Source organism: Tympanuchus pallidicinctus, unplaced genomic scaffold, assembly GCF_026119805.1.
Source record: "Tympanuchus pallidicinctus isolate F22 unplaced genomic scaffold, pur_lepc_1.0 scaffold15, whole genome shotgun sequence".
NCBI lineage: Eukaryota > Metazoa > Chordata > Aves > Galliformes > Phasianidae > Tympanuchus > Tympanuchus pallidicinctus.
The window spans coordinates 1,991,191-2,015,974 of NW_026294669.1; the positions used below are offsets into that span (position 1 = coordinate 1,991,191).

The 24,784-nt window shown below is 46.8% G+C and overlaps 1 protein-coding gene across 3 annotated transcripts; it reads right to left on the reverse strand.

The window, feature by feature from the left end:
• Nucleotides 1-424: 424 nt before the first annotated feature.
• On the reverse strand, nt 425-24,485 carry LYPD6 (LY6/PLAUR domain containing 6). Of its 3 annotated transcripts, XM_052675761.1 has the most exons (6): nt 23,927-24,485; nt 23,233-23,389; nt 4,886-5,065; nt 3,295-3,393; nt 1,655-1,785; nt 425-1,065 (listed from the first exon to the last, which is right to left on the reverse strand). In XM_052675761.1, the coding sequence occupies exons 3-6, from the start codon at nt 5,001-5,003 to the stop codon at nt 904-906; spliced, it is 510 nt and encodes a 169-aa protein (XP_052531721.1). In that variant the 5' UTR covers nt 5,004-5,065; nt 23,233-23,389; nt 23,927-24,485; the 3' UTR covers nt 425-903. The 3 variants fall into 3 exon arrangements, with proteins under 3 accessions (XP_052531721.1, XP_052531722.1, XP_052531723.1); XM_052675762.1 differs by lacking the exons at nt 23,233-23,389; nt 23,927-24,485 and adding an exon at nt 19,655-20,335; XM_052675763.1 differs by lacking the exons at nt 23,233-23,389; nt 23,927-24,485 and adding an exon at nt 13,318-13,766.
• Nucleotides 24,486-24,784: the final 299 nt, after the last annotated feature.

The window sequence follows — 24,784 nt, forward strand, 5'->3', positions numbered from 1 at the left end:
GAACAATTTGGGACGTTTGTAAGAACTTTTCAAAATTAAAAAACAAAGTAGAAGAAGTTCTGCTAAGCTTAAAACAAGACCACAGCCACCCTGTTCATACAGCTGAGCTTAAAGAGAAAAATGGAGTGGAGTTGTTTTCAACAGTGACTATATATATATATTTATATATATATATATATAAAGTATATATATACTCTTATGATAATTTATAGACTACAGGCTTACCCATTTGCAAAACCACTTTTTTTTCTTTTTTCCCCAGCAATATTAGCATTAAGAACCTTTTAAATGCTTTAGAGCCTACTCAATATACAAAAATAAATATTGCATACGTGGTGCCCAACCAAACCAAGAACCACAGGAAGCTGGCGAGGATCCCAACCCCACTTCCCCCCCCCCCATGCCCACTGCCCACATCCCTCAGTGCCACATCCCCACAGCTCTGGGACATCCCAGGAATGGTGACCCCCCACTCAATGGGCAGCTGTGCCAGTGCTTTTGGGAAAGAAATGTTTCCTAATGTCCAACTTGTCTTTGTTGCTTATCCTGTGTGTTATTCAATGTGTTTTCCCAGACCAGGCAAGCGGGACACTGGGGTGACTGCTGTGACAAATGATGTTAACAACGAACATTCTGAATGAGTGAGTGATGGTAAAAGGAGGTGGCAGGGATTTGGTACTTCTAAATGAGAAAAATCATGGAGATGAGATAGAGAATAAGTCTAAGCCCGAAATCTAGGCACATCTTGCACAAATTTCTTCCAAAACCAGCAACAACAACAACAAAAAGTGGGCTTTAGTCCTCTTTGAATCCATCTCCAGTATCACCAGTTAACAAGAGTCAGTTTTCAGATACAGTTCTGAAGTGTGGGTCCTGAGCAGACGTGTGTGGCCCGATGCTGGTCTATGCCATGAGCCCCAGCAGGAGACAGACTGCTGTCAGCATGGCGCGACCTGACAGCCCTGGGGTGCTGCTGAGAGGGGACAGGGTGGTGAACACAGCATCACTGGCATTCCTGGGCAGCGGCAGGTTGCAGATGGTGCCTTCGCAGCAGGATGTGCAGATCTGAAAGGCAGCAGGACTGAACTGAGTTACCTGGCAAATATCACTGCCACAAAGGAAAGATGGAGGGCAAATAATACAGCATTTGGAAATCAGCATAGTGGCTAGTGATTTTTTTTTAGTAGGGCTTGGACTCTGTGATCTTTAGAAGTCCTTTCCAACCCCTACAATTCTGTGATCTCAACCCCTTCTGGTTGTGCAGTAATAATGCATCGCCTAGTGCAAGAACATCCATTCTGAAGGGCTGCTTTTCTCCTCCCCAAAAGTCAGCTGATGATCAAGTAACGATGTTTGGCTGATGGAGGACCAACACTCAAAGAAATCAGCATCTATTCCTATGGAATTGTTGCTGGATGGACTATCAGTTGCATGTTGGTTTTGACCCACTGCAGCAAGGCTGACCACCAGCCTTCAGGAAACATAGTAATGCATATAACCATCCCATTTTTCACACCCAACCCCTCTGCTGCCGTGGTTCTGGGGCTCTCTGCACATCTCAGGAAGGAACCAGGGATGTTCAGTGTGCACCAGCTGCCATGCTGCTGGCACAGCCCTGCCTGGTTTCACACAAAGAAGCAACTCTGGTCCTCACCTTGTACTCCTCGTGCTTTACATATGTGCATCCAGTAGACAGACAGTCCTCCAGGGGCACGCAGCGCTTGGTGACAGACACACTCTCTCCAGTAACTCTCATCATGTGTTGGCTGAAGCAGTACCTCGTGCCTAGAAGGAAAGGAAAATGTGTTCACTTGACAAAGCCAAGGCTTGTGGTGGTGTACAAGCAAGAAGAAATAAGGGAGAAACCTTGCACTTCAAAAAAAGAGGATTCTGATGTATTCATTACAATACAATGGGGTGAGCTACCATGTCCAAGCACTAAGACCTCTCTCCAGATCAGCAGTTTTCAGCCAGGTTGATTCTGATGGTTATTACTAAGTGCAAACACCGGGGCCACGGCTGTCTCCTTCCACAGCGAGCTGCAAGCTCCACATGCTGGTAATGTTGTCATTAACTGCATAAAACACCACCTACTGCTGTCTAAACAGGGAGTGTCCAGGAACATTGGTCTCATCCCATGCCAACCAGCCTGATCTTTTTTATTACTGTTGACGTTGAACAGATTTGAGCTCTCAAAGCAAATAAATTCTCAAGCAGATAGAGCTCCCTGACAGGCTGCAAGCACAGCTGGTTAGTCTGGAATTCACATTAATGTCTTTTTCCTTCCAAAATAAATATTTTTTGTGAGGACAGTCGTAATATCCTACAGGAGACCAGAACAGTGCCAGACAGAGGCAGAGCAGCAGTGCTGAGCTTATGGAAAGCACTGAAACAAGCCAGCAGCATCCCAACATGGCTCCCACCTGTGACACTGCCCACGTGCCCTGCTCATGAACAGGCTCCATCAGCGGATGGGGACAACCTCAATGTCTCTTAACTGAGACAAGGGAGGTTTAGGTTAGATATTAGGAGGGAAATTTTTCAGCCAGAGAGTGGTGATGCACTGGCACAGGTTGCCCAAGGAGGCTGTGGATGCCCCATCCCTGCAGGCATTCAAGGCCAGGCTGGATGTGGCTCTGGGCAGCCTGGGCTGCTGGTTGGCGACCTGCACACAGCAGGGGGTTGGAACTGGGTGAGCACTGCGGTCATTTTCATCCCAAGCCATTCTATGATTGCTGATGTCTGGTACCCAACACCCTGAGTCGTCACCATCTATAGACTAGTGAGCATTATGAACCCAAAACAATGCAAAGATTTTGGTGCCATCCAAAAAACAGCAGCTTGGGCTCCCCTGAGGAATGTCACCAAAGCCAGAAGGGAGGGAAGGGAACAGAGGAAGGCCCAGGTCCAGTATAATAGAATCATAGATTCATTAAGGTTGGAAAGGACCTCTAGGATCCCCGAGCCCCACTCCAATCCATTCCACCGTGCCCGCTGCCTACATCCCTCAGTGCCCAGGACACATCCCCACAGCTCCAGGACATCCCCAGGGACTAAGTGAGCTGGGGAATGATGGGGAGTAGATGGAAGTCCTAAACTTCACCAACTGCAAAGATACATAAAAGCTTAAGGGATTATTTGTATCACTTACACTCCTTCATGTGGCAGAGGCTCACAACCGCTGGCATTTCGGTGCGCTGGAAGCACAGCAGCTCAGGGCTGTCCCTGCAGTTTGACCATGGAGCAGGTGTAGCAAGGTGGGGTGAAGTGGGACACTGCTGTGTGGCTGCTTACCTCTAGGACAATAGACATCCGGAGCCCAGCGGTTGCATTCGTAATTATCTGCTGCCCTTTCGCAGGTGAAACATTTAAATCCGTGAGGAAATGGCGTGGCTGGAAGGAACAAACTGTATTCAGTTAAAATGACCCCATCGATCCCCTTCTGCTGTACTTCTCAAAGGCACATGGCAACGTATTCTTCTTTCAGACGTATCTTATTACAACCATAGCTGCCAGCTCCATCAGGATTAGTCCTGCTTTGTAAGAACCCCGCTACCACTAGCAGCACCAAGAGGGCTCATTCATCTGCAATAAGGGCTCTGTTCAGCTGTGTTTTCCCAGGAAAATTGCCTACTACCCACTTCAAAGGGCACTAACGCAAGCAAGGAGTGCTTGTTCTCTTGGAATCAGAGCTCACATCCAGTACTGTTACTTTACCAGGGTTGATAACAAAATATCAGATGGATTAAGTACTTCTGGACGCTGTCCCACCAAAAAAATAAATGGCCACTGTTGAAGGCAGGCTGATGTCCCCAAAGGAAAGAAAAATCAATCTGCTGAACCTCCAATCATTAACAGCAGCCTCCATCCTCGTTTATCTCACCAAACGAAGAGCACAGCTTCCTAAGTGGTCTCCTGGCAGGGCTTCTGTAGCACATTCAATACGTCTTCAAGGTGCTGCCACCATCTCAGAAGGCAGATGGTGACCGGGTCACCTTTATCTCCACGGGGCCAAGCAAGCTGAATCTCTGCAGCTTCGTGAGATATATCTTGCTCCTCACCCAGCACTGGAGTGGTGTGAGCCAGGCCCTATTTGGGTACAGGAGGTGGCCTTTGCCATGCAGGAGGACTTGTCAGCTGTCCTCCATTGCCCAGTCGCTCAGGGTAAGCACCATCAAGGCACTGCGAGCATCTCCAGTGGGGCTGACACAGCACTAAAGGAACAGCCTGGGCTGGGACCCTGCACACTACTGATGATACTCATGCCTTGCCCTGGGCAGCTAGCAGGTCCTGGTTACAGGTGTAACGGTACTGGAATTTCATCTTGCTGAATTCTGAAAAGACAAGTTTTCTTTGGGAGCAGATGGCAGGCACAGCTCTACAAGCAATCCTGTAGAATTACATTAAAACTTGTACATGATAAAACAAACCAGCTATTAAAAGCACAGTCCATGGAAGCTCTGAAGACACATAACCCCACTACGTCATTATTTCCGGCACTTCCTTTAATAATCATGGAGTGTTGGGGTTGGAAAGGAACTTACAGCCCATCCAGCTCCAACCCCCTGCCATGGGCAGGGACATTTCCTAGCAGATCAGGCTGCCCAGGGCACCATCCCATGAGGTTCACATGGGTCCTGCTCTAAAGCCTGTCCATGTCCCTCCAAATGGCATCCCTTCCTTAATAAATGTCAGGAATGATTTATAAAAGAGATACACGTGGTCCTACTTCACCCACACTCACAACTATTGACATGCTTGAGCAAAGTACTTGGTCACAGAGGCCAGAAACCCTTGAAGGAAAAAGTAGAGCAACCCCGATGCCCCTGCCCATCAATCCCCCCTGGAAGCCACAGTTTGGTTTCACCCTGCAGGCAGTGCTTACTGGAGGGGTGGAGGTAGACGATGTCCTTCACGGTGAAGTCGCGGGGCTGTGCAGCCCTCAGCCAGCCTGCCACGAGGCCCAGCAGCAGGACGTGGGCCAGCCTGGGCTGCGAGGCCATCACCCACCACGGCCGTGCTCATGCGGTGGCCCTGGGAGCGCAGCAGCGGATGGAAAGCTCACCTGAGGGTGGCAAAAACAAAGAAGTGAGCAGCATGCACGTTGTGGATGGAGCCCGCCTCACCAAACCCCCTGGTCCCAACTAGGCAGCGGTGATTTTCTTCCTCAGAGACACTCGGGAGCCTTCCAGACATGGGCAACCTGCAGTAGGTGGCCCTGCTTGAGCAGGGCTTAGACCAGATGGACCGCAGGGTGCCTCCAACTCCAGCCATCCTGGGGTCACTTTAGCTCTGCTTCCCAGTCTGGATAAAAGGAGCTGCCCAAAAACCCCAGCCTGTAAATAACAAAGTCTGGGGAGAGCCCAAGGGATGTTTTTTTGTTCTATGATGATGTAATGTTATTTAATAAACCAAACAATTACTCTGGAGAGGTTGTTCAATGGACATGATGCAACCTTCTGCTGCTATCCCCAAACCTTTGTCTGGGAGGGGAACGTTTGCATTTTGTTCAGCACCCACCTGCAACCAGCACTGCAATGGCAACTCGGGGCCTTTCATGCCTTGCTGTTATCTGAAAACAGCTTTTCTATTAAAACACTGTGAAATCCATAGAAATACAGAGGGAAACAGATAACGCTCAGTGTGGTGCCTGAACCACTGTTATTTTAACATCACAGAGGAGGAAGTGCCAGTTTCCACTGGGTTTAGTCCACAGGTGTGCATCAGCCAGGGGAAAATGAAATCATCATTAGAAGCAACAGAAATAAAACAAGCCTCTACCAGCCACATGGAAGCAAAAAGGACGAGGATGAGTTTATACTCACAAACAAAATAACAAGTAATTGCTCTTTTTTTTCTTTTAAGGGAGGCATATATGGGTCACTGTGGACGTGACTTAAAACCTGCAGAATTCCGTGCAGCACCAATTTTCCGTTGCCCTCTTTCTCCCCTCCAAATTACACTATCCTGAATTGCAGTTTGGGGGATTAGTCGCATGGTATTTAGATCATACAGCCTGTTTACCAAAGGTCCGAGGCACTGACACAGAAGCCCCAGTTAACTCAATCTTTCCAGCTTCACCGGCACCTTTCCGATTACTTCTTCCTGCCCTCTGCCCTGACACGCCGCGGTGGAAATTAACCATTGGGTTCCTCAAGCAGCAGCCCAATGGCTCCTTGTCAGGTCCCATTAGGGCAGTGACATATCGGCCTTGCCAACACCACTGCTGCAGACAACGGGAGGTTCCCACCCCACTGCCTCCCCCGGCTCTGGGAGAGAGATGCTGGGGAAGGAGGCAGCTGGTGTGAGGATGGGTTTGTCTGCTTGGAATTATAGAATCGTAGAATCGTTAAGGTTGGAAAGATATTGAGGTTATGGAGTATGTCCAGGGAGAGGCAATGATGCTGTGCGGGTTCTGGAGCACCAGTCTTATGGGAAGAGGCTGAAGGAATGGGGTGGTTCAGTATGGAATGGAGGAGGCTCAGGAGAGACCTCATCCCTCCCTACAACTCCTGAAGGGGGGGTGGGCAGCCTCTGCTTCCAGATGGCAGCGATAGTATGAGAGGTGATGGCCTTATGTTGTGCCAGGGGAGGGTCAGGGTGGGAATGAGGAAGCATTCCTTCTCCAAAGAGCAGTCAGGCAGTGGCACAGCTGCCCATGGAATGGGGGGTCACCATCCCTGGGGGTGTCCCAGAGCTGTGGGGATGTGGCACTGAGGGATGTGGGCAGTGGGCATGGGGGGTGGGTGGAAGTCTTAGAGGTCTTCTCCAACCTTAATGGTTCTGTGATCATCTAGTCCAACCACAGCCCATCACCACAATACCCACTAATCCACATCTTCCTGCAACCGTCCCCTCCTTGCTCTCCAGGCCCCATCTTCAAATTTCTCTTATCTTACATTTCTCTTATGTTACAGCTGTCTTATCTTTCACTTGTAAGATCCTGCATCGCAGTGCCCTAAGGCAATATTTCTGCTGCCAGAGAAATAAAAAAGCAGAACAAGTGAAAGCTCCCTCTCCTCAGCAGGATGCATCAGCTCTGAAGTACAAAGCACAGCGTGTCAAGGCAGCAACATCTGTGAGAGTCTGCAGAAAGCACAATGATGGGGTACATGTGCACAGCCAGTGGTACCAACGTGCACCATGCTGAGGTGATGTGTACCAGGGGTAAGCAAAGTCAAAGGAACCAGAAGCAGTGCAATGCAGCAAGATCTGATCCTGGATGCAACACAACCAATTGCTGCTTGTGCACGTTAGCAATGAAAGAGTTTCCACTACCGAAACTACAGCACATGCATTAATTTGTATCTCTACAGCTTTGCAAACTGGCCCCCAATCTTCTATCTGTGCAATGTTATCACTGTCTGAAGAGAAATGTGGATGAAAATTACAGCTGATGTCTGCCCACCAGCACAAGTTAGCACCAGCACCTTGGCTAAGACTAAGGGAATGGTCGAATGTGCCATGCTCCATATGGGATGCACACAGCTTCCATCTACAGAACCCTCAGGAGCTCTTGTGAAGGGTTCACTGGTGCTCCTCGATCCCAGCAAGCAAGAGTAATTAAACAATCAAACACAATTAGTGCTCAAATTACTCCCAGAAACGTGGTCAATCTAATCTCCTTGCTGCTAATTACAAAGCCTGGAGTTCATTGAGCTAAAAGCCCGCATCCTGGGGCAGTGCAGAGGGTACAGTATGTTCCCTCCCACCCTCTTCCCTCCTATCCAACCCAATCTTTAACTGAAGATGCAAAACCCAGATATTTTCGTTAGATGACCCTCATTGCATGTACCTTAATTGTGACCAATGGGAGGCTGAAGTTTCTGGACCTCTACAAACACTTATTTTAATGAGACGTTATAAAACTTTGCTTATATTCGTGCATCCCCTGATGCTAGTTCAGATTCAAGAAAGAAAGCTGACTTAGCTGTGTTTTAAATGTGTATTTCAGATAATCAGTATTTGACTAAAAAAAAAGCTTAAAATTCAGGCAGGTCATAATATTCACCAGAGAAAATACAATTTGTGGAAATGAAAATCTGTCAAACTGAGCTGAGAAATTCCTGGTGAGACGCAATTCATTCCCATTTCCCTCCACCACTCACAACTAATTTATATTCTATTCCATGCAATATCCAAGCCTGTGAGTATGGACAATTCCGAACTGGCAGAAAGATGGACAGGAATGGTAAATCAATGTGAGATTTAACCTGCAGGTTTTTGCATGGCAGAGGGGCACCTCAAACCCAACGGATCTGTCCTAATTTGGGAATTCCAGTGGGCGACCTCGCTGCTCCTGGGGCCGGTGCACGGGGCTGACCTCAATGCGTGGCACCCAGACAGCCCGGCTCCACGCGGACGGAGGGAAGGAAACCATGCATGAGCACAGAAATCCTGGGATTTTCCAGCTAATAAAGAAGCAAAAAAGAAAAAAAAACAACCATCCAGTGAGACCTGGCAGCCGGGCCCCTCTGCAAAATGGGGGGCAGAGTTAGACTGTTAAATTCTCTCCTAAATAAATGCTATATTTGCTGGGGTGGGTGCGAGGGCTCTGGTCTGGGCTGCTGCCTGGCTGGACCATGCACTGGGTAAAGAAAGGGCCCAGGCCCCTAATCTGCTCCAGACAGGCAAATGGGGTGAATTTCTGTATGGCAGCGGCCATTGGGATCACACCAGCCATGTCCTTCCTGTTTACATTTCAGGTAAGAAAAAAAAAAGGGCAAGTGGGAGCACTGGGGTAGGGGAATGGAAATTCCAGCATGTTGTCAACAAAAAATACTCAAATAAATGAAGAGAGAAGTGAAACAGGAGCACCCAAGAGAATTTAAAATATTAAGGCATTTTCTGAAGGTTACACCTAATAAAGCACAATAGAAACAAAAGAAGCCCAAAGACTCTCATAAATCCACAAAATGCAAGTCATAAAATTGTAAGGGGGGAACCCAAAGCTCCATGAGATAACTGTAAGGACGGATCTGCAGCCTGGACGCAGAACTCCTCCCAGCTCAGATTCCCAGTTCAGGCACTGGGAGAACACATCTACAGCAGAGTATTTGGAGGAGCAGCTCACCCCTCTGGTCTCTTAGCTCACATTTGTATTAAACGTGGAGAAGTGGGACAATGCAGGGACCAACAGACACAAAATCTGTGTTTTTACCAGGTCAAAGCAACCATTGCTTTGCCCAAGGCCAGTCCTGGATCGACTCACAGAGCAATTTGTTTGTGCTCCAGCAATGGAAAATTCAGGTTGTAGAAACCTGCGTGAGAGAGGCTGGGAGGATTTGGTAGAAAATAGGTCTCAGACAAACCCATCCGTTTGGGATGGGCAGATTTCAGGTCTGGCAGCGAGAGGAGACGGTTACACGGAGTAATTGGGGAGAGAGCAAAGCAGCAAGCTCCAAGACCTGCTGATCAACGCAGTGAGCTCTGCCCAATTAACAGAGCGTGCTCGGGCAGAATTAAAAAACAGCTCAGTGACGTCCCGAAATCTAATTGGGAAAAAAGAGCATCTTCAAAGGAAAGATGCTTATTTTTAACTCTCTCCAGCAGGGTTGGGCGCACCAATCTTGCACCAACAACAAGAAACTTCTCTTGCTCTCCGAGGACACGCAGACTGGCGCAGTGCTAACAGCACAGGAGACGTTACCGTTAAAGAGCGAGCCGCAACGTCTGCCATCGTGCAGCAAACTGTGCCTTAATAAAACCACACATCAATCTGCACCATTGTGTCCTCGCTCTGCTCCTGCCTCCGCCCTCAGATCTTCAGAGCCCGTTGTGACAGTTCTCCTCGTACATCACCTCGCACATTTGACATGCTAGATTAGGCACCGAACCGCGGGCTGCCCGGCATCCACCCAGCGCCGGGATGGAGGGGCTGAGAGATCCGCCCTGAAAACCCGCTGTTGGGGGATGAAGACATTTTTTCTTTCCGTTACGAACTAACTCACAGCTCAAGCTTTCCCCCCAAGGAAGGGCTTTTTCACCAAAACCAGTGCAAAAAAACGTCTGCCCGTTTCTACTTTTCACAATGGGCGAGGTATTAACGAAGGCGCTGGCTTTGCCCATTCGCGCCGCTGCGCCGGATCTTTGCAAAACAACCCAGCGTAGTTCTGCAGCAGCTAATGACCAGCATGCAGCAGAGCTCTGGGCCACACAGTTCACCCAGAGTTCACACTGCTCTTTGGCTCCTGACCCACAAGTGGGTTTTGGCACAAACACAGTCCGGGCACCCAACACTTGTTCCCAAAGCGTGTCTGAAACTGGGCTGCAAGGAGGAGATGCTGACAAGTGCAGCCAGCCCTCCAGGCAACTGGAAATAATTGGAAGTGGGCTATTTCCAGCCCTGTGCTGCAGGCACCCACATAAAGTTTAGTAAACAACAAGCTGGGCCTCATACAATTGTCCTTTTGAATAAACTTCCCATGCTTGTTTCTCTCTTGATAGAAAAAGCTCATCCCCATTGAGCTGAGCTGGAAGTGGCATCCAAAGCCCAGTTGGTGCACCCAAATAAATACAACCTTCCTCTCACCCTGTTTTGTTATTAGCACTGTTAACCCCCTTTGCTCTACAGAGACCATAATAGACGCTGTAGGAAATCTTCCCTTGCACAAATTTCCATAATTAGTCACATCAAAAAAAAAAAAAGCAAAATTTAAACCAATTTCCTAATTCCTATCCATATGGAACTGGAATTAAAATACTTTTCTTATAAAGGTTTTCAAGAAGTTATTCCATTGTAATCCCTAGATATTCACGAATGGCTTGTTTGCATAAATATTAGAAATGTTAGTTATCATTAAAATCATGTAAAACGAACTCAAATTAGAGGTGACCAATTAGCGTTCTTTAAGCTGTTTATTCAGTGCACGGAGTAAACAAACTACCATTTATCATCATTAATTCATTATGGTTTTCAATAGCTTTTCCAGAAAAGCACAACTCAGCAGAACCCAAAACAAACAACCTTCCTTTGCTCCATAAAAGTTTGCAATTATTTGAATTCAATTAATTATTAATATTTTATTAAAAATTAGTGCCTGTCTCTCTGGAAAATAATAATAATAATAATAATTTAATTCCTTTGCTTTTCTGCCTCGTGAGCCAAAAGAGAGAGAGCTAAAAGACAACAGTCCTCTTTGCTGTGATGGAAGCTACAGAATGGAGCCACAGGGGTTGAGATTGGACGCTCCCTGTGCTCACCATGAGGCTGCACAGTGCTCTTCCATGGGCAGCCCTTTATCCCTATCACTGTCCTTCATTGTTAGCAACATCAGATACAACACTCTTCAAAAATGCTGTTGTTGTATGGCACAGTTCTACAGAAAAGCATTCCATGATCGTTAGTGTTAGCTAAGGCCGATGAATTTACTTTTCCATTTGTTCCTTTTCCAGTAGGAGTAAAGCAAGGCACTGCACAGAGGTAAATGCTTAACCTGAAGCTCGTGGGTTATGTGTTACATCAAATCTTGGTTAGCTTCAAGTCTCTCAAGTGAATGCTTTGAAATGACAATGCCTTGCTGGCTGATGCTTTACCAAAATAACAAAGTCATGTTCATGGGGTCTTTGTGCCTCATGACAAAAGTAATGCACACATGAATAAAGCAACCTTAAAGCAAAAAAAGGTCAGGATGACCACTGGAGGTCTTAGATGAAGGCTGTGCCAGTGCCCATGTCATTTAGTTGACATACTTCAGTGCCATCAGCCCACCAGATGCTAATTATTACCTAGGGTGCTAAATAACATGCCCAGTATCAATAACTGGTAGCTAAGATAGACCTCCTCCATCAATCCTCCCACAGAGCCATGGCACTGAAGGCTTCCCTGCTCCTTTGTCTGTCTCTTCATCAGCTTTGCCTTTTGCCAGATCCAAATTCCTTATCATCCTGGCATTAGAAAGCTGAGTTTCCCAAGGTACACGGTGTTTATGGAGTTTATGGAGTACCATCAGCAATTCCAGCGTCTGCCAACACAGAGATGTTATCTGCAGCAGAGCTGAGGAATGCCTCAAAATTGTACTCCATCTGCCTTCAATGCTCACCTACAGGAGGCACGAAAGCAAAGGGTGTTCTCAAAGCGTTGCCCCCCTGATTCAACCAGCTGCTCAGTTTTCACACATGAATCATCTGGCACTCTGCAAGCCACGATATACAGCTTTCATTATGTCACAGCTGACATTTTCACTGCTGGAAAACCGTGATTTACTGGTTCTCATTAGTCCCAACCCTCACTCTCAGTCCTATCCTCAACTTGCTGGGGGAATACTTGTCTGATCAGTGAAATGTTGGTCTGAGTGAAGATGCACTGCTCCTCATCTCCTAATTTTTCTAAAATGGACTTCTCCTGACAACCACTTCCAATGCTGACAGTAAGCACGTACCTCCCTAAACACCAAGTCTGCAAGGACATCTCCTCCAGCCTCAGGAGAAAGCAGGCTTCTCACAAAGCCAATCCCATCACTATTGTCACAACACTGCTGCATTTTTACCACAACAAATACATGGGAATATCTGACACACAAAAAACCCCCCATTAATATATATATATACATCTGAACTGAGACTTCATACAAGACCAAGAACAAGACCAATATCAGCATTAGGCAATGGGACTGATACCACCAGAGGGACTAATTTTTCCAACAAAGGCACTATTTGTTGAATTGGGCCTTTAAAAGTCATCTGAAAGGCTCCCAAGTCCAGAGCACATGACCTCACATTTTAAACTCTCTCCACTTTCTTCATTATACACATTTACAGTTGCAGGGTTCCATGACGTTTCCCAACAGCTTGCCAAAAAGCAGCTGACCATACCCACAGGGCTGCTGCCTGGCTCCAGCTATTGCACCTTCTCCCATCATTCTGTTGGCAGCCAAGCAACTCCTCCAAATTCCTTATCTGCAGATCATACTGAGATAAAAGAACAGAAGCTCAGAACAAACGTCTCGGAGCAATGAGGAGAGCTCATTGGCTAACACAGGTCTTGTGTTGCTCCTTCTTGGAGATACCATGGCCTGATCCAGCCCTCAAGCATCATTCAGTGGGTAAAAGTTTACTCCCTAAAGACAGTGGAGAAGCTAACAAGATGGACTGAAAATTCAGAAATCTTACAGGAGCTAAGGATGCATTGGAACATGTTTGATAAGGGGAATTCCACATTGCCTTCTGTGGCACTAATTAATTTCCCTTTTACACAGTATTGGAACATCTTGAAAAATCAAATCAGGTCAAAGTGCTTATAGAGAATGAAGGCCAAGAATATTATATATCAAATGCAAATTGCTATACAACATCTACCATCATCACCACCATACTCACCAACAGCTATACATTCCAGCACCGAAACACTGACTTAATTTCCATGATGTCTGGGTTTGTCAGGAGTCACTGGCTTGTAAAACCACTTACAAGTCTGTCCTGGGTTCTAATAGGAAACAGAGCAGAAGGAATTTCTGTTTTCCTTTTAGGTAAAGCATACACTTGCTGTTAATATCTCAAACAACCAATGCAAGAAAGACGACTAGAATAATTGAGAATGTGTTACAAAACAAGTCAACATAATAAATAGATAATAAGTTTATCTGACGAGATACAGAAGCCTGATGGCATCTTCTGTTTTCTCATCCAGTTTTCAGTCATCCCTCCACCCCTGTCCCCATTCCTGTTTTTTTCCTTCCTTCTCTCCCATTAAAACCAATTTGTTAGTCATGACTCTCTCACAGATAGTTCCCCTTTGCAATAATTATTCTCCCTACAGTACCAGCAGTAGACTCACAGCCCTCTATGCACTTACCTACCTTCATACAGCCATAGAATATCCTAAGTTGGAAGGGACCCATAGGGATCATTGAGTTAAGTAAGGCTAAACTATAGTAAATAATAATAATAATAATAGTAAATAATGTTTATCCTGAGATAGAAACACAGCAAGCAGTGTCCTCCACATATTTCTGTTCTTTCAATAAATGCTCAGCACTGTTCAGTGGAAGTCTGGCAGGTTAGATTCTATATTTATTTGAGTTGGAAGGGACCCTTAAAGGCCATCTGGTCCCACTGCCTGCAGTGCACAGGGACACCCACAGCTCCACCATGTGCTCGGATCCCATCCAGCCTGGCTGGGATGGGTGTCTGCAGGGATGGGGCATCTCCACCTTTCCAGGCACCCTTTGCCTCACTGCCCTTATGATAAAATCCTTCTTCCTTATATCCAGTCTGAATCTCCCCTTCTTTTAGTTTGTAATCATTTTCCCTTGCATTCTCACAACAGATCCTGATGAAGATTCTGTCCCCTTCCTTCTCACAGTCCCCCTTGTAGGTACTTGAAGGATAAAGCCTCCATAACTCCAAAAACACGTGGAGCTTGAAGTTTCCACAAGTGGACTCTTCCCTGGCCCCATTCTCTACTGTTTTGGGGCTCACTGGATGGCATTCAGTTCAGCCCCATAATCAGCCCTGCTCTACAAAACACCCCACTCAGGGCTGCCTCCCTCCAGCAACCCCACCACAACACAGTGCTGCTGAAAATGTACCTTTCTGCAGAAGGGCAGGTAATTGAAGAGATCTGGGTCTGCTGAGATGCACAGGATAAGGCGTGCAGTAACCAAGGCTCCCAGAGCAGGGCAACAGGATCCCTCCCAGTGCCTCATAAAGTTATACAGCAGCGTGAGAGGCACAGGAATTAATTAGAAAGCGAGTTTCCGTGTCTGATCGTGTGTCTGCTCTTTGTTTACAAGGAGGACGGGCACTGGGCTGACTCCTCTGAAGCAGGATGGCCCCCACTGCCCCACTTACACTCTGATGGAAAAAGAATTGCATTGATGAAGATAAGGATGCCATAGAAATGACAGAAAAAAAATTGCTAGACAGCAGGTTGTGGAGCCTGCTCTGTAATTTGTGCCCTGTGAGTCTCCGAAGCCTTCCATACGTTTTCCCCCATCAATATAACCAAGAGAAAAGCAAAAATTGCATTACTCTTCCACAGAGGATCTGTTTCTCCCAGACCTGCCCACCATGTGAATTCTAAAGACCTTAAGAATTAAATAATAATTTAAAAAATCAGCTTTGTACAGAAACTAAGCAGCAACAGCTCTAAGCTCAGTTTCCATAGGGTTGGGGTTAGGCTTGGTGATCTTCCAGGTCTTCTCCAGCCCTAATGGTTCTATGAAACTCTACTTTAAATGGGTTCCTCCTTGGGGCTGAGGCTGTGAGCTCTCCTTCAGGCAGATCATGGGACCCAACTCATCCCCAAGTGTCAGGAAATTGCCTTTTTTTTTTTTTCTTCAAACAGAAGAGATTGAAAACATGACAAGCAGCCACCCTCTGTTATGATGGAACTGCGTGGATATTCCAGCATTTGATTTATTATCAGAGGTTTTGGCCGCTGCGAAGCTCTGAGCCATGCTGCTGTGCCAGATATATGATGTCACATCACTCCATTCCTGACTCCCTGCCAGTTTGAGCAGTGATGTTAAATGAAGCCAAAATGAGCTTCCTGTGCTGCACTCGAAACAAAAGAGCATTTTTACAACATCGCCCTCAGGGCTGATAGAAATATATACATCCAGCTCAAGACAGAGTCACCATCTTATCATATCATCGGCTTCAGAACAAAAATACAATGTGGGATATGACATAATGTGACTATATTTAAGCCAGCACAGGCAGACACAGAGAGGTTTCCAAACAGGGCAGGCAACGACCATGCTTCCATGCTGGGAGTACATGACGTGGGGCAAGGAGATGTAACCTCAGCCCCATTTGGAGACTGAAGAGCTATTATGGGCTTTGAATTACAAGAAATCATCCAGACCTCGATGTAACACCACTGCCATCCAGACTTCAGCACTATGGGCACCCTGGGAGTTTAACCACGTTAAAGAGTACAGTTGTTAGCCAGATTTGGAGGCAATCTGTAAAGTAGGTGTTGCAGTTCTGCCCAACCCAAGCCAAGGCTACTTAACTCTAAAAGAATTTGGTGCGCCCAAATGCACTCCGTTGGCACCTCTCTGAGCAGCAGCCATGGGGGATGTCAACCCTGAAGGAACAGGCTTGATAGGTTTATTTTTTGCAGTCTGGGCTGGGCTCAGCAGCAGAGCATTGTTGCTTCAAAACATGGCCAAAGATAGAGTGATGGTGATGCTTTCTTTAAGGAATCCCACTATTTAATTAAAGTATCAGAGGATAAAGAAACATCAGATCATATGGAAAGTGCTGCACCATATATCCAAGTCTCACATCTTGCATGGTTTGCCTATAGGACATGACTTTTCTGGTATTGCAGAAGCAGCACAAGGCAGTGCTGCATGCACAACCATGCACAATGTCCTCTGTTCAACAAACTCAGTAAGGCTGACTCAAACCCCAGGGGATGGAGCAACCGAGGACCTGGACCTGCAAAGACACCTGGACCTCTCTGAAGGCCCATGGAGGTGCCAAAGACTGTGGCTACATCCTCAATCCTGAACGATGAACACATTTTAATTGACACATTGTGAGATACTCTGCCTCAAAATCACAGAGCGAACAGACACAGACCATGCTTAGGATTTGAAAAGAGCAAGCGGATACTTAACATCTTGAAGTGTTGGAGAATAATGAATCAAATCCAACAAATGGATGGTGATCAGACAGATCTGGTGGCTCAGACCTCTAACTGGTGGCCCTGCCCCGCCAGATGCTGCTGACAGCTGCTGAAAGCACATGCAATCATTTCAAGACAAATCACCTTGAAAGTAATCCTCCCTCAAGAGAGCTTATGATATCCAACAAATGTAAACCGTTTTCAGACATCCATGGAAAGAAGAGGATTGTAAAGGTCTCAGAAAAGCAATTACGTAGTGAGGACACTGATCAGAGAGAAAAGCTCTGTCTTCAGACAAAGGCTGGCACCAACAAATGCAATTATCAAGCACTGTAGACCAAACAGGACAAGATCAGCTAAGTGGCTTCCATTCTGATGGAATTCTCTGTTCCTGAAGATTCTGTGTGCCACCCGGCTGGCAGGTATGGCCCAAGTGTCAGAAATGTCAGAGCTTCTGTGGCCAAACCCATCAAAACAACAACAAACCAGAAACACCAGACTGTATCTAGAGACACAATGTACATCCTTTTCCTAGCAACCGAAGCTGTATGAGAATTTGTGAAATGCATTGCCTGCTTTCAAACAAGCTACACTGAGCTGAAATGGAAGAACATGCTACAGATACCATCTCTGCTGAAGACATCATCTGAATTTGTTGGGTAACAGCAAGAGTTCAGCTCCTCACTTGAATCCCTGACTAGGTCAGTGTGCTGTTGGTGTTCCTAGACCTGGGCAGCTTCCCACAGCTCTGTACAAGAGATGGAGAAATGTTTTTGCCTAAAGACATTTATCCATCTGCAATAGCAACATAGAAAGGTTGCTGCAAGACCTCAGAACTTCTTCTAATAACACATCCTCTTGATGGACATCTGAGATGAGCCCTCTAAACACACGACAGTCTCAAGTCAGAAGTGCTGGTTATTACCTTGGTCCTAGTTTCTGGAATCTCAATATAATTTTCATTCACTGGCATTACCAGCAGAGCTTTTCATAGCCATTCTGACCACCAAGCCACTCAAGCATCCTCACAGCACAAGAATTGAAAGAAAAAACCTGACAGAGCACACACCTTGCATGGCAAGCAATTTGGTGCATGGTCCAAAGCACCAAGACCTGTCCTAATCACCTCGAGCTCATTAATTTACAAAGCTTTGGCCCAACTCTAGCAGCTGGCAGATGATCAAGCTTTTAGTTGATGCGATCCAAAGTAATCCACTAAAAGGCATTTAAAAGCTAGCTAGAAAATAAGTATTTTTGTATATTGTTAGATGTACTAAAAACTTTTAATGGCACCGGACTGTCAAGGTGAGGGAAACAAGTTTGTTACTTGATTTTTTGTTCATATCTACATCCTTGTGGATTTCCACCCCAAGCACCACCAGCAGTCAATGCGCTGAGTCTCCCAAGGCTCACCCAGCATCTCTGAGCCCTTGTGCTGGACAAAGGCAAACACAACCTGATGCAAACTGCCTTGTGCTTCTCTCCCTCCTTTTCATCATGTCCTCAAGCACAGCTTCCCAAGGAAAGGAGGCTTTTGCCCTTTCACCAGGGTTTCCTCTCCCTTTCCCACCAAAAGCAGCCCTCATCAGCTCCAAAAAGACACAGGTTGGCTGTCCTAGCTGCCTAACACCAAGCTAAGCACAGCATGGCTCCCAGCTCAAGTGTTTCAGAGTGTATGAACTTCTCCCTTCTTAAAATGGGTAAAGATCTGTTGGTTCAGCAGTGCTCCCGGCTGCCTCAACTGAAGGTCAGCCAATTAAATAGTACCACCAAAAATCAATTAGGGGTGTACGCAGAGATAGCTTGATAAAACCTCATTTGATCTGAGGAAAAGTAAGCTTAATAAAATGACAGCAAGAATTTTTAGAACATTTTAAAGACCCACACTTCTGCACCACATCAGCTGGTAAAGAGCTACGTTGTTTGGAACAAACAAGCTACAACCGTTGTTGAAAATTTCTAAGCTTGCATAGCAAGCTTGCCTAATGCTACTAAACAACTTCCAAGGCTTTTCAGTCCTTAAAAGCCAAATGAGAAACCAGGACCAGGCTCTGAGCAACCTGATCTAGCTGTGGATTTCCCTGTTCATTGCAGGGCAGTCAGACTAGATGACCTGTAAAAGTCCCTTCCAACTCCAAGGATTCTATGAAACTCACGCATGTCCAGCTTAGGAAGTAAGAGGAGGAGGACGAGGACAAGGGCACTCGGTCATCTCCCAGGGATGGGGATCAGAGGGGTTCTCACCTCCCAGAAAATGCTTCCTGCAGGTGAGTCCCCAGGATGCTCCTTCTCTGAAATTCCTGCTCCACTCGGGCCAGCAGCCCTGCAGGGTGAGCCTGGCTCCCCACGTCCCGGCACCACGCTCACCTCACTGCGGGAATGGCCCAGCGAACCGGGAGCACGAGGGCACCTGCAGAGATATGCTCTGCTTCTATCTGCAGCCTGCCAGCTGCCTCCTCCACGGCTGAGCCCCAGATGTTTGTCTGGGAAGAGCACTCTAAGACCAGTGGGGATTTCCACCAAATCCAGCCCCCTGCGTGGTGGGCTTTAGGCTCTATTAACATATGAATCTATTAACACAGGAACCCCAGGGAAAGAACATTCTTTGGCTGAATATTAAGGCAGAGAAGTTTGAGAAAGCTTCTCACATTTTTTTTCTCATCGGTCTCCACAAAAACAAAGCACTGGATAGGTGGGGTATAAATTAAGTATGTAAAAATAACTCAAATTCCTTTAAATACGTTCTAGCATTAGACAGGATGTTGGAGGCCCTGCCTGCAGCAGAGAGGTTGAAGCTTGATATTCCTGAGGTCTCTTCCAACCCAAGCCATTCTCTGATTCTGTGAAATACCTCCGTGCATGAAACACCATGATAACATATTGCTCAAACTGGACATGAAAACCCAGCAGTGCTCACACTGCAACCATGCACAGCTCCAACCTAAACCAAAGCTGTCGGGCCAATATCCTGCCTAAACACAGCAAAGCTGATCAGTTCAGAGTGAGCACTGCTGTGACGCAGGGAAGTCTTCCGACACAAACCCAAAGATGGTGTGTTTCACCCTGAGCACTCACCAGCGCAGCTCAGCCATCGCAGGAGCAGGCAGTTTCCACTTGTTGCATCCAGAACAAAGCCCACGCAGTGCCGGTCAGAAAGGCTCCAGATAGTCAGGGGCACCAAAACTGAGCTGCTGCTCCTTGCAACCCAACTGTTGGGAGCCCAGGAAGCTGTGCGACTGCAGCAGCAGCTGTGCGCACCCACATCTTAAGATGCTGAATTTCTACAAAGAACTGCCATTATTTTAGAGACAATGGATATTGTTTCCAGTCGCATCAGGGCTATTTACAGGCTCTCCACACAGTTGCCCAAATTAGCTCAAAAAGAACACAAATGCCATTGTTCAAAAGCAGTATCTGATGAGCAACCCAGCTGAATCTACGTTGTTTGCTTCAAAAATCACGATGCCGACACGAAGCCATAAGGAGGTGAAGACGTGCATGGGAAAACTTGGAACTGGCAAGCACCAAGATATGCAGCACTTCTCATTTCGGGTTGATTTCCTTCCTCCTTCCACCAAGTGTATTTCCAGATGGCTGCACGGAACCCCCTCGCAGCTCCCGGAGCATCGCTGCACACACGCTATGCACACAGGACACACACCCTGCAGCCCTACAGCCCACGTAGCTCTGAGATGAGCTCTGCAGGCATCTCCCTGCAGCAGCCCAACAGAAAGGCACTGGCTCCAGCAGCTATGCAAGCACCGTTTCCTACTGACTAATGAGGAGGAAAGAAAATCAAACATTGGCACAGCGGCACTTAAGTAAGACCCTTCAGTAAATCATAGGCTAATGATCAAACTCAGGCATGCAAGTTTAGTTTATAGGAATTTTTATAATGTCCTTGGGCACTCGGTGGCCATACCTAATAAGCTCCCACTTAGGCGAGCTCACATGCATGCAGCCTTCAGCATTCCTAGATGTAAAACACCAGCAAAACAGCAGGGTCAGATCACCTCCAGCCTTCCAGAATCAAGTTCCTCGCTGCACTATAAACCCATTTCTAAGTCCCAATAATTTGGTTCATTAAATTCTTGCACAGCAAATCCCTTAGAACGGAAACATCTGTCAGTGCAAACCCAAGTAATTCTGTAAACTGCCTGACTCCAAAACATTTACTCTCTGGTTTTGCCAGCCAAATACCTTCGCTGTATGCAGAGCCAGCTGACAGGCAGGCAGCCACCCATGTGCCATCGTTTGTCTGTGCAACAGATAATGAGTTGGAAGTTGGGACACACAAAGGCAGTGGGTTGACTGATATAAAGGAACCGCTGACAGTTTGATGACAGAAATTTATGTAGCTCTGCTAAAGAAAGGCAGTTGTACAGGAAAGAAACGACGGGCCAAATGAACTCCCCAGAATCTAAATATAATCGATTCTATTCAGGTACACATCAGCACATAAAGAAGGAAAAGAAGACAGAGACATTTTTACTTATCTTTAACTCTATTCCTCCCATCTCTTCCTTTTATATCTAGCAGAAACTGTCTTCAGGATATAAAAAGCATACCGAGGTGAGCCCCAACCTCAAAATGCACGACACATACTGCCTGCATCCCAGGTACACCTTAGTATTTAACTTCCAGGAGGAGCTCTCCATGGAAAACACAGCTTATTGCTGGAGCATATGGCTGCCGAGGGATCAGAGCCACACTGTCCTGTGAGTAGGTCACCCCACACAACAAAGAGCATGGAGAATTCAATGGGAAAGAAATAGGCATATGCAGAAAAACGGGTTCAATGCGGCTCTTCTAACGTTCAGCAAAAAGATGAAGAATATTCAGCTTTTTTAAGGCTTTCCAACAAGTCAGCACTCTTGTTTTTCAAACTAACTTGTCCTCCCAAAGAAACCGTGGTATCCAGAAGAAAGAAAATGATGAAATAAATATGGAATAGATCTGTGCTCACGCATTCTTCTCTAATTATATCACAAGAAGGGATTGTCTAATGGAGAAATCTATCTATAGTGCCAAAAGAAGTAGCAGCAATTCTACCATACCACCTACTTTGCACTATTCTCACTCAGTAAATGACTTCTTACAAAAGGAAGATGCCTATCAGCAATCAAGATACGCAGCATTTTACCCAGCCACCCTAGAATTAAAATAAGCATTTGGTTTCAAGGAAAATGAGCTCATTTTAACTAACGAGGTCTCGCTGAGTTTTACCAGGCTCGGCATCGCCGCACCACGAGCTGTCTGCCTCCTCCAACACATCGACCGGTCCCCTGCCATGGGGCGAGAAAGGGCTGGGGGTGCATTACAACTTACTGTCATCAGGTTTGTACAGCAACATCTTCAGGAAAACACAGCAACTGAATCAGTGCCGTAAGCACTGACCAAGCCGGGGTCAAACAGTGGTGGGACTCCTGGGCCAACTTGGGTTTGCACTTGGGAAAACCCCAATCCTACTCATGATAAACAGAAAATAAATGAAAGAATGTATTTCTGAACTACTCTGTAACTTCTGCTTTTTACACCAGAGAGTCCAGGGAAATCAGGCTCCAGATCAAACACCTGAATGCCAGATCATTAAACGAGCGGATCACTGACGCATAAATAAAGTTTTAGATTCGCAGCAAACAAGTATCCTTCTGTAATCCAACCAGGTCAACTTTTCAGACTTTTTATTATGTCAGCTCTGGCCTAAAAACCCAATGGAAACTGGAGGGGTTGGGTTCCCTGCCTGGCAGTGGGGAGCATCCCAGCGCGACCTGCATGGCCGTGTTTGTGCAAAGGGGGATTTCTGCAGCAATAACGCAGAAACCCCACGGGTCCCACTCACACCAAGACCTCCATTGTTTGGACTTCTGTTCCAGCCATGGAAGTTCACAGTCTGTGACAGCCATCCGACCCATGGACAGAAACAAATAACCACAGCCCCCAGCACCGCCAGGGCAGCAAGTGCTGCCCTTCAGCAGACACGCGCTCAATAACACATTGCATTAAACACAGTGGGTATCTCTTGAGGTAGCGCCATGATTTGTGCCAGTTTTCATGCCCACGCACATCTATCGATAAGGAAGAGTTTTCAAGATATAAAAGAAATCAGGTGGCTGTAAGACAGAGCTACATAGCGAGCCTCTTATGTTGGTAAGCGATGTGGTTTAGTGCTTCCCACTCCACTCGCCACAAAACAAAACCATCACGAATAAACAGTCAACACTGCCTCCAACTGAAGCTTTTTTTGGCAGAAAACAGGGCATGCATCAGCTACAACTGTAAACATTTATTTTCCTAAGAAATGTATTTTTTTCCAAAGCGATAGGTGTCTGTTTGTAGATGTTTTTCAATAATATTGCTGAGCGGAAGCTGTTTTACAACGCATTTCTCCTTTGCAGAGTTGTGTACAACTACTGCATTTGCTTTTACTTTGAAATCAGTTTGTGAAGAGCCACATTTTCACGGACACTGGGGAATCACACCCACCCTTTGTCACCCGGCCAAATCCAAATGAGCCGTGCAGAGCAGCACGAGCCGGGCACGGAACGCACATTGCTGTAACTATTTGCTCATCCAACCGGCACAAAACATTCACTGTTCCACTATAATGCAAAATAAGGAAAAGCAGATATCACACACAACAGGAGCAGTACCTCTGCGCCATGCCCTGTGGTTCAGGGGGCTCCCGTTGTGCTCTCAGCGTGGTGGGCACCTGGCAGCATCCTCATCCTCCTGCTGCTTGCTCTGCTGCTGGTCCTGGGTTGGGAGCTCAGCCCCCTCCGTCCCACGCTGCTGCTGGCACTACCCTGGCTGGGGAGGGAAGCGGGGATCTCAGTAAGGCTCAGCCCGTGCTGAGCTCGGGGTTTCTTTTATGCTTTGTTATGAATGAGATGCTAAGTTAGTTCAGGCACATTTATATACATATGCATGGTATGTATATATATGCACATCTATTGCCTGATTTAGTGGGTGGCAACCTTGCCCGTGGCAGGGGGATGGAAATGGGTGATCTTTAAGGTCCCTTCCAACCCAATCATTCTATGATCTTTAAAGTCCCTTCCAACTCAAAAATTCTATGGCTCTATGATCTTTAAGGTCCCTTCCAGTCCAACCATTCTATGACTCTACGATATATAACCCGACTGATGACTATTTTAATATTCTACTCTCTCACACAAGTCTTCCCTGTCTTAGGAAGGAAACCTACATATAGCAAAGTGTAAATTCAAAGCACGTTCCACTGGAAGCCCAGTGTAGATAGGCGATACCCTGAGCATGCACAGGTTGCTATATGGGGTGAGGGGGGGGGTCCCAGTAGGCAAAGGGAGTAGGCCCCATTGTACTCACCTCAGCAGCTCCAGTGCTGGTGCCGCCGCTCCGGAGGGACGACAGCAAATGCTTTGCTCCGGAGGGAGTGTCCTCCCCGCGGTGAATCAGGCTGCCTTATCCCGGCATAATGTTACAGAACGCTCTGCTCCTGCAGAATTCCGAACGCCACGCTGCGGGGTTTCATCTCTTGCCAGTTTCAAGTGGGTTTTGTTATCATGCAAAGAATGTAATTACGTACGGCTCGCTGTATTCAGGGCTGTTTCCCAACAGACTGAGCATAAATATCGACACGCATGTAGAGGAGCATGACATCACGCTGTAGTGCAGTTAAGTGGCTTTTAGATGACAAGCAGTGCCCCGTCCTTGACAAAGCAAAGATTAGATAAAGTATTGGACAGGAGCCACGGCTGCCGGCTGCCTGTACCAGCACAGAGTTTAACAGCACCATTTATTTCAGAACATTAATTAGTCATGCAGAAAGCATTCAAAACAGACAGCAGACTCTTCCCCCCGAAGCACCGGCACTAAGTTAGGCATGGAGCAGCGCAGCCCGTCCCCATCCCCAGCCCTGCACACACCGGTATTTCCTGCTCCCATTTCCTCCCTGCGTGTCATGGGAACACAACCTGCAGAGTGCACTCTCCCAAGCAGCCCATGGACCAGGCCAAAGGTGTTTCTGTCCTCTGTGTTTCGAGCACCACCACGCGTGCGCTCCTCTCTGGGATTCCATTTCCCCACGCGTTGCTTTGTTGGCATGATTTTTGTTCACTCACCAGTGAGGCTGCCAAGTCAGACCCACGGATTCAGAGGAGATGCTGCTGATTGCTTACCTTGGAAATGGAGGACAAGTCTTTCTCTTAGGGTTACTGTGGTACA